The 19,299-nt window shown below is 38.3% G+C and overlaps 1 protein-coding gene across 5 annotated transcripts in view; it reads left to right on the forward strand.

The window, feature by feature from the left end:
* Positions 1–19,299, forward strand: part of FSD1L (fibronectin type III and SPRY domain containing 1 like) — a 78,489-nt gene that overhangs the window by 3,986 nt on the left and 55,204 nt on the right. For 4 of the 5 annotated variants that reach the window (XM_060609129.3, XM_060609130.3, XM_060609131.3 and 1 more), the window contains exons 2-3: positions 15,749–15,844; positions 17,483–17,614. In XM_060609129.3, the coding sequence (XP_060465112.2) occupies positions 15,749–15,844; positions 17,483–17,614 (228 nt within the window). Of the gene's footprint in view, positions 1–658; positions 903–15,748; positions 15,845–17,482; positions 17,615–19,299 lie in introns of those variants that run through there. The other variant, XM_060609133.3, reaches the window with a different exon arrangement.

The following is a 19,299-nucleotide window of genomic DNA, read 5'->3' on the forward strand; positions in this document are numbered from 1 at the left end:
GGCAGGTTCTAGCCCCCCCACGGACAACTATAATTTACTGGCCATTAACTATGTCCTGGGCACTTCAAATACATTACTTAATCCTCACAATGCTCTACAAAGTCAGCATTATTGCTCTTATTTTATGGAAGATGAAATAGGCTCAGGGAGAGTGACTTGCTCAAAACACAGCAAGATGCCCAGGAGGGCTCTCTGGGAAAGGTCTACCAGGCCCCACCCTCTACCCGTATGTTTCTACCACGTTCCTTCAGGCCTTCTCCATGTTTCCACGATATCCCTTACCCCAGCCCTTTCCTTCTCACTGGACAGTGGGTTTGGTCTAGCCTGGCTGCTCCTTGGCGGCGGTCAATGTTAGGGGTGCTTAAATGCGTGCAGGATGGAGCGGGGGCTGATCTCAAGGACCAGAGCTTTCCTTCCCCAGCCTTTCCCACGGGCCCGGCTGCTGGATGCCCAGTGGCCCATTCCAAGGCCTGCAGCGATCGGGAGCCCTGGAAGAAAAAGGATGCGGTAAGGAAGGAAAGGCTTGGTCACTGGACCCGCAGCACCACTAGTTTTTGCCCCTCCCACCCAGCATCGGACACCTTCCACTCCATCCCGTCCCGCGGCAGCGCGCATGCGCGGGGCGCTCCGGTCTCTCTCTCCCTCCCTCTCTCCTGCGGGCCGCCCTTTCACCCTGGCAACCGCGGCGCGACGACAGCGCGCGCGCGGGCTGGGCGCGGACCGGGCGGGGTCGGTTCTGTCTGAGGCTGAGGCTGAGGCTGAGGCTGAGGCGGCGGCGGAGGAGAGGGGGCGGCCGCGGGTAGCAGTGTTGGCTTGCCCGACTTCCCTCCGCCTCGCCGCAAGGTTCTTCGACGCGGTTTCGGGCCCAGTAGACATAGCCCCTGGCCATGGACTCCCAGAAAGTAAGTGGGAGAACGAGGCGCGGGGCGGCCGAGGTTGGGGAGAGGGTGGGCGGGGCGCCCGGGGCCGGGTGGGCGGTGGACGCGCTGGGCCAGGCAGGGCTGCGGCCGCGGAGGGCTAGGCAGCTGCCCTCCCTCCCTCCGTCGTTCCCCGGTGGGAGCAAAGCGGCGCCCGCCAGGCTGCGGGGACCGCGCCCGGTGACCCGAGCTGGCCTTTGGCCCTGGGCCCTGGCTCCTGCGGGGAAGAAGGGAGCTGTCCCCATTCCACAATCATTTTCTGCAGCGCTCTAGGCCCCCTTTGATTCTGGAGCCTCCCCGCGTGCGAGCGCGGGTTTATAACGCCTTAGCACCAATCGAGGTGCACGGGGTCTACCTGCTGACAGGGACCGTACACGCTGCTTTAGGTCAGGAACCAAATCTGCTTAGTACCGCGCCCTCCACTCCCTCCTTCCTCGTGACCAGTTCAGAAGCAGGTCTTGGTGTTTAGTATTAGTTGAACTGGGAGAAGAGACTTACAGTTGGCAGCGGTCCCACCCTCTTCGACCAGTTTGTTGCTCGTCACAGTTATCTATGGCTGTTGTGGCCTGTTGTATATATACTTTCCGCACAAGTTAAGGAGCTAGTAATTGCAATTAAGAAAAAAAATGTTTTGAGAACATAGCCAATGTTTTGAATACATTTAGAGTTATTAATATGCAGTCATAATCCCTGTATAGATTAGTAACCACCCTGTTCTCTTTGTTAGATGATAGTAATTGAAGTATAGTACAGTAGAGGAGGGAACACAAGTGTTATTAATAATGTAGCAGGGAAAAAGAAGGGCATATCCAAGAGGCCATTCTTTTCTATTATTAGATAGAAAGCACTGGAAAGACTTATTAGAACAATGGTTTCTCTAATTTTGCCTGGATTTCACCTTTTCAAGGGAAAGAAGCACAGGGGACACGGGAGAATAGTGTAGTGATGTGTTAAGCATTGACTATGCTAGTATTTTACTAAAGTGCACACGATTTGATTGCAGGCATCTTGAAACTCAGTTGGGTAAACTCAATTTTATTTCCGTGACTATTAGTAAGACGTCTGTAAAAAATTACATTTCGTGTGTTTTGAATATGTATGTTTAAAACAACTCTGCCTAAATTTGTAAAACATGTCACGCCTTATTTAACTTTTTAGGTAAAAGTCACATGATAGCTGAATGGATGTTGGTTCAGGGCAAACGGAAGAGCAGAGACTTAGAGTCCTTGAGTTCCATGTTGCTATTTACTAGCTCTGTGCTCTGGAGCAAATTACTTAACTGTGATTAATCTAGTTCTTCATTTATGCAGTGGAAGTAAGAATATTTTATAGAGCTACTGTAAAAATCAGATAAAGTAATTCATTATGAAAAAGTGTTAAAAGTGTTTTAATGTTTACAAAGTACTAAGATACCATGTGTGGTATAAAAGAGAATTTGAGAAAGTATTTTAATATGGATCAAGGACTCAAGAGTTGGCAGTTGTGGCTTCTGCAAGGTCATACCACTAGCTAGAAGGCTAAAATTTGAACTTATTTGGTCTCATTCCATATGGTGTTTTTGAGCACCTACGAGTACCATGTGCACTTTCCCCAGAGGTGGCAGAGAATTAGGTGTTCCTTGTGGTAACTTTGAAAATCAATTTCTTAATTTTAGAAAATGTGTTGATTTTCATTTCATTTATTGGTATCAAATAATATTCTTATAAAACTCTTTGTTTTATAGCTTATAACAAGTATCTGGTATTAATGCTTATAACCACTTTAGTGCTATGAATTTGAGCTTTTTTCCCTCATGAACTATTGCAGAATCACTTACATACCTCAACTAATAATGAACTAAACTGTGTATTTCTTTTTAAGTAAGTAGTACACCCCTGGCATGATTTTTCTTCCCCATTATAAAATGTTACAATGAAAATAGCAGGGATGGTACTTCAGTCATTGTAAGGAAAATGGTGAGGATGTCTTGAATATATACCTGTTAGTAAGGCATTGGGATTTGGGCTTCAAATTATTGGAGGATGTCTTTGGAGCCAGGTCTCCAGTCCTACTACTATCTCTGAGCTGAATGAGCTTGGGAAATTTGCTGTGTGTCTGTATTTCCTCCTCTATAAAATAGAGATAACAATTGTACTTACCTCAAAGGGTTATTGTGAGGATCATGTTAATTTTTAAAAATCCTTGGTGCCTAGTATATGTAAGTACTGCTGGCTATTGTTATGAAATTCATAATCCCAACTTCGAAATCTTTTGTTGATAATTTGTACAACTTTTTCTAATCCAATCTACCATTTTTAACCTTTGTCCTTAAGTTTTAAAATATGTTTTCTGTTTTTATGTCTGTAATAAGTGATTTCAAATGGTGGTGTCAAAGAAGAGTTGTTAAATCCTAATTGAAAGAGGACTGGGAGTTCTGACTCATGCAGTCTGACAATAGAGGTTAAGTTAACTGGACAGTCTTACAGAAGCTTGATGGTGGCTAGTCAGCAGATGGATTAGCTTGACCAGCTGCTTTTTTGTCTGTGAAAATAACTTGGACTTCAGTGTTGTGTTAGCAACAGATGCTCTGTTTGAGTAGAGGAAGAAAACATAATTGCCTTGGGTATGTAAGGCATACTGTTGGATACAGAAAACCACAGTATTATCTCCTAGAAATAAACAGAAGGATTTTGTTTACATCGAGTTTCTGGGACACTTTTGCGAACAGGATGTGTTATGGATAGGTGGCTTTGTTTGATACTCAAACCTTTTGATTACGTCCTTAAGTGGTTTTAAGATAAAATCCCAAAGGTTTCTATACTTGATTAAATGTGTATGTTCAAAGAAACCATTGAAACGAAAAGACATTTACACCTTTCTAGAATCTGGGTGCTTAGAATTTGATAGTTAAGTTTTTGCACAAGAGATCTGTTTATATTCATAGGGATTGCTGTTTCTAGGAAAGGTACATGCTGTAGGAATAATAAAGGTGGAGAGGAAGGGGATCCCAGAGGAAGGATGTTGCCAAGAGTATACATTGTAAATTGTTTGGTTTTCCCCAGTTTTTCCTGCGTATTCTTTACTTTCCACTTGGAAAGTGGTAGTGACAGGTGAGGGGTTGAGTGTGCAAGATTGGACAAACTTAGATTGGGGAGATTGAGTAGGGGGAGTTTTAAAGCATGACATTTGGTAGCAAGTATTATGTCTGTATATGTGCTTCCTTATCCCAGTTTCCTCCTCTACCCTGGTATTTGCTATTCTTTTTCTTCATATTGTACCTTAGCGATTCAGAGACCTCCACCATATCCAGATAACCAACCATCTCCTGTTCCAAAATTACTTTTTATTGGTCAAAAAATAATATTTCCTGAAGAAAGGAAAGAGAAATGAAATTTGAATATTGTTCTGCATCCAGTATTGTGTTAGATTGCTTTAAATTCTCTCCATACCTCTTATTCCTGTTGCGCAGATAATGGAAAACCAAACTCAGAGGCTAAATGAGTTGTTCAGAGTCACGCAGCTAGCAAGTGATAGTCTGGATTCAAACTTGGTCTTTCTTCACAGCCCAAGCTTTGTTCATTACCACCCTTCTTGCCTGAATTTTTTGCCTTTAAATAGTGATATGATTAATTAAAATTCAAGATGTTATTAGGAATGAATCCCTATAGTTTTTTTTTAAAGAAGCTAATTAAATCTAGTGAAAACAGTTGATAGAAAGTATAGAACACAATTTATATAAAAACCTGGAACTTGGTCTCGCTCAATGCCCCATATAAAATCATTATTTTTCTGTAGAGAGTGTGTGTGTGAATGTGTATAAAATCCCCTCTCTGCAGTTCTTTTTCTTTTTTGATGGAGGGTCTTAGCTTTCTAAAGTAGAGCTGTGAACAGGAAAGTATAAGTGGAGTTTTATACACCCTAGCCAAACACAATCTCATTCATTTCCATGGAATGGATCAAAGTAATCTGGGATATATAAGGCATGAGGTACCCTCTTCAAAGGACCGTATTGACATACTCATGATCACTATATATAAAAAGATATATTCAGGGGCACCTGGTGGCTCAGTTGGTTGAGCATCCGACTTTGACTCAGGTCATGGTCTCACAGCTTGTGAGTTTTGAGCCCCACGTGGGGCTCTGTGCTGACAGCTCAGAGCCTGCTTTGGATTCTGTCTGTCTGTCTCTCTCTCTGTCTCTCTGCCTCTCCCTGGTTCATGCTCTGTCTCTTTCAAAAAAAATAAACATTAAAAAAAATTAAGATATATTCATTTTTTATTGAACTTGACAGTTCTAAAAAATTGGAAATACTGTAGATCCTTGAATAACACAGGAGTTAGGGGTACCAACATGCCCCCACAACAGTTGAAAATATGCATATAACTTTTGATTCCCTCAAAACATAACTACTAATAGCCTGCTGTTGATAGAAATAGTAAACCGGAAGCCTTATGGATAACATAAGCAGTTGTTTGGCACCTATTTTGTATATGTATCATATACTGTATTCTTACAATAAAGTAAGCTAGAGAAAAGAAAATGATAAGAAAATTGTAAGAAAGGGAAAATATATTTACAGTACTGAGCTGTAAAAACTCTGTTTATAAGTGGACCTGTGCATTCCAACCCAGGCAGTTCAAGGGTCAATAGTGAAGCAGATTTTTTCTTTTTTCTTTTTTTTTTAAATTTCCATACAATGTTTCTTTGCAATGCCTGGCTGAATGTAAGCAGGATTATTCATGCAGTAAGCACATATTGAATGTTTACCATGGTGATAGATAATCCACTCCAACCTAGGGTGGGCAACATTTTCAAGTTGGTAGATTTTGTCTCCATCTTTCTTGTGTGTATTATATCCTCAGTTGGCACTCTTCCCAGCCACAACGTTCTAACAGAGTCTGGTCTTAGTTATTGACATGTGTTGATTGGTAGCTAATTTTGTACTAATTTATAATAAAGTGTTGGCACAGCCAATCTGTGCACTTTTATACATATAAGTAACACAAGCTTATTGTAGGAAAATAGGAAATATAGATAAATGAAAATCACCCATAATCCTGCCACCCAGACATAACCTCTTTTAACATTTGTACGTATTATGTTCCAGTTTTTTTTAAACATATATAGAACCTTAAAAAGACTATCGTATCATGATGTGGTAATACTGCTTTGTAGTTTGCCTTTCACTTAATATATTATGAATCTTTTAGCATGTTAATATCATTCTACAACACTTAACAATTCAGAATTCTTTTGTATGGCTGTATTATTTGATTTTTAATCAGTGCTCTTTGTTGTATATTTATGTTAGTCCCAACCTTCTAGTGTTATAAGTAATGCTGAAATGAACATCCTTGTAGCCAAGTCTCTGCTTATACCTTTAATTATTTATTTAGAATAAATTTTTTAGAAATGGAAAAAAAAATTTGTAGAAATGGAATTATTGAGTCAATGTGTGTATACTTTTAAAAATCTTTGATATGTATTGCCAAGTTGCTCTTTTTCAGAAGGGTTGTTAGTTTATACCACTACCAGCAGTACCCAGGTGTGCTCCTATCTTCATTCCCATTGCACCTCCCCTCAGTTAGGTGATGGAACCTCTGGTTTCCTTGGCTGAATATGAGCTTTGTAGACTTCATTGAATGAAACAGCCAATTCAGAGGTCACTGCACATGGATAAGGCTTCTTTAGCTTCTGACTCCACTATATTTCTTCAAATCCTTTGTAGGGGGGGTACCTCTTCTGTCCTAGTCGGGCTTAGGGCAGAAAGACAGCATTCTCCACCAGGTCTTTTATTAGATTTTTTTTCCTCTTTGGATTACCTCAGTTGCCTCTGTAAGCAGGTAGTGTTCCTAACTGTTTTGCTGTTAAGAGAGGACATGGCTTTCTATCAGTTAGCTATTTGTGATGATCGATTCCTGAATTTCTCAACAATATATAATCTCCTTTTTCACCTCTTCACATCACCTCTGAGCACAATACTCTTGTTTGTGTTGGCAGAGCTATGGTCAGCTGATAAGATTCTGATTGTCTAGCTACCAGCTGGATAGAACTTTCTGGATTTCAACTCTTATTACCTAATTCAAAGGAGAAGTCTATGGTGTGGCATGATGCAAGTGCCATCATTCTTGGTGGCATCAGGATATGTTCCAGAAATGCTGTATCCTGACTTCATTGATCCCTTTTCTCTGATTGCAGGAATGCTATACTTGTTTTGTACCGTCCCCGGCAGTGTAAGCAGCCTAGGGTAGTGTAAAAGTATAGGATCCGGAGGCAGCTTCTAGGTTTGAATTGTGACTACCACTTGATAGCTATGTGACCTAAGAAAATTTCTTAACTCCTTTAACCTTCCTTTTCTTCAACTATAAAATGCAAACACTGATACTTTTTAAAAATCTATTGTGATGATTAGAAAGATGTGCCATGGTAACAGTTTAGCACAGGGCCTGGCACATAGAAAGTGCTTAGTAAATACTACTGAAATGGCCATAATACTAGTTTGACCCTCTTAAATTGTAGATCGACTAGTGATATCTGCACTGGTTCTAGGTTTGTGTATCTCAATGGTCTAGAAAACTAATGTAGAATTTGAATCAGAAATCTTCTCTTGGTGTGAGTAGATGCTGATAGAAAACTCTTACATCAAATTGTTCTTATTTTTTTTTTTAAATGTTTATTTATTTTTGAGACAGAGAGAGACAGAGCATGAACGGGGGAGGGGCAGAGAGAGAGGGAGACACAGAACTGGAAACAGGCTCCAGGCTCTGAGCCGTCAGCCCAGAGCCCGACGCGGGGCTCGAACTCACGGACCGCGAGATCGTGACCTGAGCTGAAGTCGGACGCTTAACCGACTGAGCCACCCAGGCGCCCCTCAAATTGTTCTTATGACTACATCGTTATTGAGGTCCTCAGATTCAGACTAGCATATAAACCTGGGTATAATGATTTTCTGCCACTGGTTCTAAGAACAGGAAGTTTCTGAATCATAATTTCAGGAGCTTGTTACACTGAATAGTTTCCAAGCAAGTAGCCCAAGTTGGTAGTTTTTTTTTTTGGATGCAGCAAAATTAAGATTCAACATTTGAATTTGTCATCTTCACATATATTAAGCTAAAACCAGTGGAACCTTGCCACTTCAAATGTTGAAAGTCATCATGTTCTCAGACTTACAAGATGATATGTCTGTGTGTAAGAATAGCTGTTTTTGTTGCCCTTATATGTGGCAGGGTGGGACATGTTACAAGCTTTTGATCAGCTTCAGTTTTTTTCAGTGTTGAAGTAAAATTGTAGTGTGTTTGGTGCCCTTAGGTATTCTTTTCATGTCCCTCTGATCTTTACTTTCAGGCAGTACAGTGTGATAATTAAGAGTACCGACTCAAGAGTGAGACCGCCTTAATTTGAATCTGGGTTCTGCCACATATTAGCTCTGAGATCCCGGGCAAGCTATTACTTAACCTCTATACCTCAGCTTCTGAATTGGAAAATGGTGATAGTAATAGTGTCCTACTTCTTAGGATTCTTGAGAGGATTAAATGAATTAATATATGTAAAGAGCTTAAAATGGTGCTAGGCACTTAAGAGTATAGAAGTGTTATTTATTATTTTGCTCAGAGACTATTGATTGTGCTTTTGCTTCACATGATTTTTTTTTATTCTCACTAAAATATATTGCGCGTATGTATATATATATTTTTTTTTTCCATTGGAAGATTTATTTTATTTTTTTCAGTTTTCTTTTTTTTTTTCAATATATGAAATTTATTGTCAAATTGGTTTCCATACAACACCCAGTGCTCATCCCAAAAGGTGCCCTCCTCAATACCCATCACCCACCCTCCCCTCCCTCCCACCCCCCATCAACCTTCAGTTTGTTCTCAGTTTTTAAGAGTCTCTTATGCTTTGGCTCTCTCTCACTCTAACCTCTCTTTTTTTTTTTTTCCCTTCCCCTCCCCCATGGGTTTCTGTTAAGTTTCTCAGGATCCACATAAGAGGCTTCACATGATTTATAGTGATGATAAGCATAACTTTAAGCTATGCTCCTTTGAAGAGGGTACCTCATGCCTTGTACATCCCAGAGTTTTGATTCATTCCATGGAAATGATTGCAGTTGTGCTTGGCTGGGTTGTATAAAACCCCCTTTTTTGTTGTTGTTAGCATAGCACTTACCTTAGTCTATTTCCCTAATCAAGTAATTGAGAGGCTTAATCCTGATACAGTAGTTTTGGTATCTGGTAATTGTGGTTCTTGACCAAGGGATAATGGCTAAGATTGCCTGTGCATACTTCCTTTGGAAACATACCTCATATATATATATATATATATATATATATATATACATATATACGTATATATATACGTATATATGTATATATATATATACGTATATATATACGTATATATATATATATATATATATATATACTTTTTTAACATTCTTTTTTTTGGGGTTTATTTATGTATTTTGAGAGAGAGAAAGCATGAATGGGGAAGGACAGAGAGAGAGAAAGAGAGAGAGAGAGAGACAGCACAGAGCCCGATGTGGGGCTTGATCTCATGACTGTGATATCTTCAGATCTATATCACCTAGAACTCTTAGTCATGGCCACCTGAAGTCTTGCAAAATGTAATTATTTTGGAAAGTAATGAGAGACTAGATAAGATCTGAGATAAAATCTGAGACCCCTGTAGGCATCCTTTCAGATTGATAGAGTTCCACAGAGCAGATGAAAGATGTCTTTGCTCTCCTTCATCATCAGTGTGTGATAATAAAAGAAATGAGGCAATATATATCACAATGAGCTCATTCTATACCTTTTTGAAACTTGTTTTAACATAGAGATCACGTATATGTTTTAGAACAGTGTTTATAGGCAGAGGGACTGATAGGTGTGAGGGCTCCCAGGTGGGAAACAAGGCATGTTAGAGAAACTCACAGCAGGCTACCGCAGCTGGTATATAGCAAGGAAGAGGAAGTCTGGTGTGAGTTGAAGCAGGAGAGGTAGGCAGTGGGAAGATCGTGCAGGGTTTTACAGATGATGTAAGGTCATCTTAATAGGTCATATTAAAAGATTTTCAGTTTTATCCAAGGACCAGTGGGAAGCCATTGAAATCTGGGAAGAGTGATGCTATCATATTATTCTACCTACAGTATATAGAACTGATTACTGGGGAGAAAGAATGGATCAGAAGCCAGTTACGTTTTGTAAAAGTATAAGTTGGGGTATGATATTGACTTGTCCTAAGATAGTAGTGGTGATTACAGAACTATTTAGGAGGTAAAAATCCACATAACCTACTGACTACGTGTAGAACACAAATGAGAGGAGAGGATGTTATGTTGGCCTAGGTTTCTGATTTTGTAGCTAGTACCACCATTTGCAAAGATAGAACACTAGAGAGGGCTCAGGTTTGTGGGGGACTTTATGACATATTGAGGTTTTTTAAATGTTTACTTTGAGAGAGAAGGAGCATGTGCGTGTGTGTGGGAGGGCCAGAGAAAGAATCCCAAACTGGCTCTGTTGTGGGTCTCGATCCCAGGAGCCTGTTGTGGGTCTCAATCTCACAACCATGAGATCATGACCTGAGCTGAAATCAAGAGTCCGACGGATGCTTAACTGACCAAGCCACCCAAGCACCCCATATATTGAATCTTGAAGTGCTTGGGTGACAGCCAAGTAGGGATTCTGAGTAAGCAGTTGGATGAAAATAGTCTGGAGCTCAGAGGGGAGGTTCTGTATCTAATGGTACTCTGTGCACAATTCATTGAAGTTTGGAGCTTTGTGCTTCCTCCTCAACTTCTTTATCAATTGCTGTGTCTCCATTATAAAAGCTATTGATTAATTGTGGAGGCCCTAGAGGGATAAAGTGGGGGGGGGGGGAGAAATTCAAAGCATTATGGTATCTTTTAATTCTTTTCTCTTTCTGTTTCTGAATACAAAACACATAGATATTCTGCCCTAGCATGTTGCCTGCCAAATTTAGAAAACACTTAAAATTTTTTTTACTGGATTTGGTACCTATTTAGCCAGCCTCCTGTTGCATACCTATTATATTAGGCACACACTAACCCTGTATATAACCCCTCTTCTCTGATGCCTGCTACCTAGAGAAAACTTTAGCCTCATGTCAAATACACAAGCTAGGGTTAAGTTTCAGAACTCAATTCATGTAATCCTATTCCTTTCATTTTTGTAAGTGTTGGTATTTGTGGTAGTACTTATCTTAAATAGTTTGGTTGCTTGTCATTTGTTTTCCAGTTCTCCTGAGCTCCAAGTTCCTTAGTTCTTTCTGTCTTCATGCCATCTTCACCCTTAGTCTAGCCAGTCATTGTTATTGTGGTGACCAGAATGGTTGAAGCCCTGGTCCCCTTGATCATTCATTTTTCAGCCCTTCCTGATGAACTTCCACTATAGGAGAATACTAAATGTGAGTTCTTGATTATAGTCTTTTGCATTTGTTCATCCTTTCCACATTAAAGGAAAGGTAGCTTTAGAGCTTCTGGAGCCCTTTAGCAGCCTATCATTGAAGAACTTTCAGGTTACTGTTCTTTTCTTCTTCTAAGCTTAGGGTAGAGGCAGCACTTTATCTGTATTAGATTATTACCAAGGTCACATTGGTTGCTTTGGGTTATCTTATTCATCTGGATGATTGCTTCTTCTGCAGCCATGTTTACTAATGCATTTGGTAGTGGTTAAAGTACAGGTCACCTTAAATGCTGAGGCTCCAAAGCCTTCTACAGATGGCTTGTCTACTCTTACAGCATTTCAGTGGTGTATATTACAGCAAAGGCTCCAAAGCTCTCCCTATCTAGAGATTGGAGTTGCACCCCGCCCCCGAGAATCTCAGACTTCAGTCTTTGCTACTTTGGCAGTAAGGTAAGATGTCTTTCTCCGGATGTAGGCCCTTTATTTAGGAGTTCTGTGATAGACTCTCATTCTGTACTAGAACTCCCAGTGAAGTGCAAAATGTGAGCCATAAAGCATTCTCTCTTCAAAGAATGAGATGATGTTTCCCTGAAATACTTTATCAGCCCTTTTTAAAAATAATTTTTTAATGTTTATTTTTGAGAGAGAGAGACAGAGTACAAGCAGGGGGAGGGGAAGAGAGAGGGGGAGACACTGAATCTGAAGCAGGCTCCAGGCACAGAGATTGATGTGGGGCTCGAACTCATGAACCGTGAGATCATGACCTGAGCCAAAGCCCGACACTTAACCCACTGAGCCATCCAGGCGCCCCTATATCAGCCTTTAAAGACTCTCCCTTCCCAACCACTTTCTGGGAGAATATTTCTAAAGCCTTAGGTAATTAATATATAATACCACTAATTAATATAGAATAGCTTTAACACACAGATCATAGGATTTCTTTCCAGAAATATTGCGATTAATACTTCCTGGGCCAATACAGATTTAGAAAGGTCATTTTTCATTTTCTGATATTAGCTGAATTTTTAATAAATTAAAAGGGAATAGTCTTTACCATTAGATTTTTTTTGGTCTTTACCATAAGATTAACTGGGTATTATCCTGGAGGTATGGAGCAGTACCATACACAAAAAACCCGGCATTATCCTGATGATTCTTTGAGTTTGTATAACTTACATGTCAGGTATCTTCAGGTGCAGCTTTGTTTTTGTCAGATGCCAATATTGCCATGGATGTTTTTCTCCAACCAACATCAATGAACAGTTTAAGTATTACAGAAGAGAAGAGTGTATTACTCTTGTTGTGGTATTAGAGGGATCCCCAAAAAAGAGCTGCTTATGCACCATTTTTTTTTGAGAGTGGTAATATTATAATATTACTTTTCCATTTCTAAAGGTAATATTTACGTAAATAAAAACTGAGAAATAGTGAAATTCTGGTACAGGTTGTAACATTTTAGCTTATATTCACGTACAGGTATTATGTAATTCAAGAATTTGGCGTATGGTAAGCATATATAGAAATTGTAGTATTCCAAGAAAAAAACTCAGAAAGCTTTTAAGTTTTTTTATTATTGATTGCAAATTAGGCAGATCTGCCCTATCCCCACTCTTAGAAATATATGGGCTATTTGGATGGGTTAGGCCTCTAAAGCTGTGTTGTCTAGTGTGGTAGCTTCTAGCTCCATATGGTTGTCAAGCACTGGAAATGTGACTAATTTGAATTGAGATGTGCTGTAACTATAAAGTACACGTCGCATTTTGAAGATCTAGTACCGAAAAGGAAGGAAAAAAGGAATTCGGTAATTATTAAATTTTGATTACATGTTGAAATAATATTTTGGATCAGTTTAGTTAAGTAAAATATTAAAATTAATTTCACCTGTTTTACTTTTTTGATGTGGCTACTATTTGGCCCTCACTATATTTCTAGTGAATATTACAGTTGGTAAAGGCTGTATTCTTCCTTCTAACATCACTGTGACAACAGAGTCTATTAACTTTTAGTAGTTGGTTAACTCTTAAAAGTATAAAGGATTTAGCTTGGAAACTTAACAAAAATTAGAACATTTAGATGGCTTTGACTATATTCAGTAAGTAGCAGGGAGCTTTAGAAAGGTAGGGAGGCTTCTCATTAAAATCCTTGGAGCTTAGAGGTTACCTAGCTGGGGCATTATGCTTCAGCTATCTCCCAAGAATTTTTCCTTCAAAATTCCCTAAATACAGACTTTACTACTATACTTAGACAAAAAATAAAAGTTGAAAAGCTGTTTTGTACTAGGGAGATTTCTTTTTTGGCTCTGAACTAGGTCTGCCTTTATATATACCAGTGTTTCACAGTTTTTTTGTGTGAAATTTCCTTCAGTTTTTATTGAACTCACATATATCCTGGTGATGAAAATTTGTTGTTGGGTTGAATTCATTGATCCTCGCTCCTCCTTTTCATGGGATAAGATCTCTTCTGGAAGACTCTTAATCTTTACCTCGAAGTTCATGAGTATGCTTAGCAGAGGGCAGAGCTAAACCTCAAACAGCGATACTCTACTATGGAAATTCTAGCAGTTTTATATGTCATTGAAGAGTCTTAGCAAACCAAAATTGTAAAAGAATATATAATTTATTGTGTGGATATTTCATATGATGGGCAAATTTGTTAGACTGAGAGACGGTGTTCTAGAGTGGTAAACAGCATGGACTTTGGAGACAGACTGAGCATAATATTTACCTTACTAACAGTTACTACCATTTTATCATCTGTACAGTATGGATTTAGCCCTGCCATTAGGGGTGATAAAAGGGGAGGCAGCTAGAGTCCATTTACCAGAAAGAGACCAGTCTTAATTGAAGCTTACTCTACACAGTCCAGTGATTGTGCAGAACCATTTTTACTCTTCCATTGTGTTGTTTTTAAATATATATGGAACCTATCTGGGATGAATAACTGGAACCCTTAAGTCCTCTGCACTCCTTTTCTACATCTCTGTATTACCATTCTCACTCCTACACCTGTCCCACACCCCTCCTCCAAGTCCTGGCTTCATTCTGCCTTTCTGCTGATTGTCTTTGTATTCAAATCTTGGTGTATGTACCCATTTCTGGGAGGAACACCAACAGGATAAAAAGCTAACTCTTGGTGTTGATCTTCTTTCATAGCATAACTTCATTGTGTTATTATACTAAAATACCACCATCCGTGAGGATGGGAAGTAATAGTATAGGTAAGTGAATACAGCAGAGAGCCTTAGGCAGCCTCAGGGATGATTATAATACCTCCTTATTTCAGGGATTCTTGTGAGAATTAAGTGATAACTGTTGTGATTATTTTTAATTTTTCACTGTTATCATGCTTTATGAACATTTATATAAAATATCCCTTTATCAGTTTATTTCTTGAGCTCTTTATATATAGCCCTTTATCAATATCTGATTATATTTTGAGGAGAACCTTTATTACAAAGTTTCATAGGGCATTATTAAAATATTTACACTTGTAGGTGCTTACAGAAACAAGGCTTGTGCTTCTGGAAAGATTATGAAGTAAAAGTACTTGTATTTTATTTTTACTGAGAATACAAGTACCTTGTTTGGGTTTGCTGTTACTACCCATGAAGAGTTACTGAACACCTAGACCTGTGCTGTCCAGTATGACAGTACTTGTCACATGCAGCTATGAAAAGTGAAAATAATTAAAGTTAAAAAAGATAAACTTAGTTCCTCAGTTCTGTCTACATTTCAAGAGCTCATTAGCTTCATATGGCTACTGAGTACTATATGGGACAGCACATGTATAGGACATATTCATCATAGCATAAGATTTTATTGTACAGCCCTGATCTAGAGAGTATGAAAGATTAAATAACCAAATGTTTTATTTAAGTAGGAAGCATTATCAAAAAGTCTGAGGTATTTGTTACTAAAATTACTTATTTATTATGGTTTTATGACATCTATAAACACTGCAATGAATGTTGCAATTTTAGCTGCAAATTTATTATTTCTTTCATATTTCTAAAATATGTTTTTTATTTTTATAAATTAAATGTCAAATTTTACTGCCTCTTTGCTTTTATTCCTCATATCCTAATATTGTATTAAAAAGTTCCATTTGTTTTTGCAGCATTTAAGGATTTGGTTCTATTCCTTGGCCATGGCCCTACGACCTAAAATAATACCATTGATATTAAATAATATTGATCATTTTTAGTATGAAAGGTGTGGTAGTGATTAAGTTGTACACTAGAAATAAGAGGTTTTAAAACCGTATAAATACATATCTCATCTTTTGTAATTACAGGCCTTTGGAAATTTAACGATTTGAAGTTTTACATTGCTCCTCTTATATATGGTTTGTTTAGAGAATTGTTATGATTTATAATTCTTTCATTAAAATATCATGTTATATGTTTTTGTTTGTTTATCTTAATCGTAGGAAGCTCTACAAAGGATCATTTCAACTCTGGCAAATAAAAATGATGAAATTCAGAACTTTATTGATACACTAAATCAAACACTAAAAGGAGTTCAGGTATGACTCTTTAAAAAATGTTTTGTTATATGTCACAATGAATGATTGTTGGGCCAAATCAATATAAATAAATATACTCCATGAACTGTAGATTATAAACTGAAGGAGGTGAGAGCAGGGTTTTTAAATGGCAGATAAATAAAAAAATGTTTTCCTTACTATTCTTACATTCTCCATGGAAAGGTCAAATAGTAAGGAAAAAAGAAAACTCTGGAATTGTAGCTGCTAAGGAATAGTATAGTGCTTGCTTTTGACCCTTTCCATTATAGATTTGTCTTTCTAATTCCAGTTAAGAGCAAATTATATTTCTTCAGAGTACTGGGATGCTAAACATTTCTTTTATGATAAATAGTAGAAGGAAAATGTAGATGGTAAGAGGTCTGCTTATAGAACTGGAAGAAAGTAAAACATAAAACTAAAAAGTAAAGTGCCTAATGAAAAAAATGAATACTTAAGGAAACAGTCCCAGGTTTGGGCAGATAATCCATACTGTACATACTCAGATGTTGATTACTGAGTGGTTAATGTGGGATTAGATTTAGGTCTTTTGCCTACCAGACTGCACATTTCTTTTTCCACAACTTGTTCTTGTCACTGTAAGTCAATTAGTAAAGTGATTAACACCACTTTTGATAAGACTCTAGTGAGATGATAACTTATTTTTATAAAAATTATAAGCAAAAGTTTGGTTTATGATATTGCAGTGGATTGTTACATATTAGGTCTCTTAACTGGTGCCAATTCTCTTAATGGAATGATTCATCTAAGTTGAAAAATGCCTAAGATAATTTCTTCTGTCTCATAATTACTGCAAGTGTGGATATTGCTTATCTAGAGGTTTCACAGATATTTTAAGTTATTGTTGAAATAGCGTCTTGCTTAATGAGAAGATGAGGAACTCTGGGAAGTTAATAGGCTTGAAATGCTTTATTGATTCTGCCACTGGTAACTACTTGTGTGGCTTTGGGCACATCACTTTTCTGCATTTTAATTCCTAAAATTTAGGAGTTTGACTACAAATTCTAGTCAGAAGATAACTTCTGATGTTGCTTAAAGCCCTAAAATTCAATGTTTGATAAATCTCTTAGGATCCAATAAGGAATTGCTTGGTCTTTTAAGTTCTGTATATCTTAATGTAAATGCACTGTTTTAGACAACCTGAAAGATTTTAAGATTTACACAAAATTAGTCCCATCCCTGTATGCTCAAACTTCTCCTCAGTTACGGAATCAAAATCTCTGGAATATTTCATTAAAATGCTTCATTGATGATTCTGATGCACGACAAAGAACCACTGGCTTACGGTCTGCCTTGGAACCTGACAAAGGTCTGGACAAAGGTGGCAATCTTAAAACAAACTTTCACATTGTCCTGTGGAAACATTGCTTTAAAAGATGAAGAGGGTATAGGCTAGTTCATAAAAAGTTGCTTAACTCATAGCGTAACTGAGATAGTGCTCTCCGCATTAGCAACCATCTTCTAGGATTTACCTGTTTTTAAAGCCTATGTCAAGTATTAGATTTTGTTGTTTATATGATGTTAGGCTGAGATGGATTATAATGTGAATCTATTCTCTGATAAGTATTTTCAAATGTTTGACAGCTCTTGAGTAAAATCATTGTTTTGTTTATTAAACAGGAAAATTCTTCTAACATACTTTCAGAGTTAGATGAAGAATTTGATAGTTTATATTCTATTTTGGATGACGTGAAAGAAAGTATGATTAACAGTATCAAGCAGGAACAAGCTCGTAAATCACAAGAGTTACAGGTGAGATCATACAGCTTATTTAAATATGAATAATTTAAGTCTATTTAGTACTTGATTTCTTGACAGCAAAAATCAGCGAATTTCTGTGAATAACTACTTTTATGTTAGAGCCCACTTCTCTGAATCCTCTGTCTCTCTCTCTCTGCCCCTCCCCTGCTCACTGTCTTTCTCTCAAAAACAAAAAATGAACATTGAAAAAAAAGTCACTTAATTTTGAGAGAGAGAGAGAGCAAGTGGGGGAGGGGAAGAGAGAGAGGGAGACACAGAATCTGAAGCAGTCTCTGTGAGGTCAGCGCAGAGCCCCGATGTGGGGCTTGAACTCACAAACTGAGATCATGACCTGAGTGAAATTAAGAATCGGATGCTTAATCAACTGAGCCACCCAGGCAGGCATCCCTCTTGTTTTTTCTTAATTGTGGTTAAAAACCTAAGATTTACCTTCTTAACTGCTTTTATTTATTTTTGAAAGAGAGAGAGAAAAAGAAGGAGGGTGAGTGGGGGAGGGGCAGAGAGAGAGAATCCCAGGTAGGCTTTGCTGTCAGAATGGAGCCCAATGCGGGGCGCCTGGGTGGCTCAGTCGGTTAAGCGGCTGACTTCGGCTCAGGTCGATCTCACGGTCTGTGAGTTCGAGCCCCGCATCGGGCTCTGTGCTGACAGCTCAGAGCCCGGAGCTCATTTCAGATTCTGTGTCTCCCTCTCTCTCTGACCCTCCCCTGTTCATGCTCTGTCTCTCTCTGTCTCAAAAATAAATAAACGTTAAAAAAAAAAATTAAAAAAAAAAAAAAAAAAAAAAGAATGGAGCCCAATGCAGGACAAGATCCCACGAACTGTGAGATCATGACCATGACCTGAAATCAAGAGTCAGATGTTTAACTGACTGAACCACCCAGGTGCCCCTCTATTTTATTGTTATTATTATTACTATCATTATTATTTAAATTGAGATGTGACCTATAACATTTGATTAGTTTTATGTGTACAATATAATAATTTGCTATTTATACATATTGCAAAATGACCACCACAGTAAGTCTAGCTGACAGCCATCACCACACATAGTTACAGACTTTTTTTCTTGTGATAAGAACTTTTAAGATCTACTCTCTTAGCAGTGTTTAAATATACAGTACAGTAGGGGTACCTGGCTGGCTCAGTTGGTAGAACCTGCAGCTCTTGATCTTGGGGTCGTGAATTTGAGGCCTATGTTGCAAAATGTGCAATATGATATTATTAATTGTATTCACCGTGCTGTACATTACATTCCCAGGACTTATTTTATAACTGGAAATTTGTACCTATTGACCACCATCACCTATTCATCCATATTTTAAATATTTTTTGGTAGTAGCCATCTTTATTTTTTTTTAATGTTTATTTTATTTTTTTTGAGAGAGACAGAGTGCAAGCAGGGGAAGGGTAGAGAAAGGGGGAAAACACAGACTCTGAAGCAAGGTCCAGGCTGTGAGCTGTCAGAACAGAGCCTTTTGCGGGGCTTAAACTCATGAACTGCGAGATCATGACCTAAGCTGATGTTGGGTAATTAGCCGTCTGAGTCACCCAGGCACTCCAGTAGTAACCATCTTAATGTATGTGAGATGGTATCTCATCATAGCTTTGATTTGCATCTCTAATGATTAATGATGTTGAGCATCTTTTCATATACTTGTTGCCCATTTGTATGTCTT

This window comes from Panthera onca, chromosome D4, assembly GCF_046562875.1.
Source record: "Panthera onca isolate mPanOnc1 chromosome D4, mPanOnc1 haplotype 2, whole genome shotgun sequence".
Classification (NCBI taxonomy): domain Eukaryota; kingdom Metazoa; phylum Chordata; class Mammalia; order Carnivora; family Felidae; genus Panthera; species Panthera onca.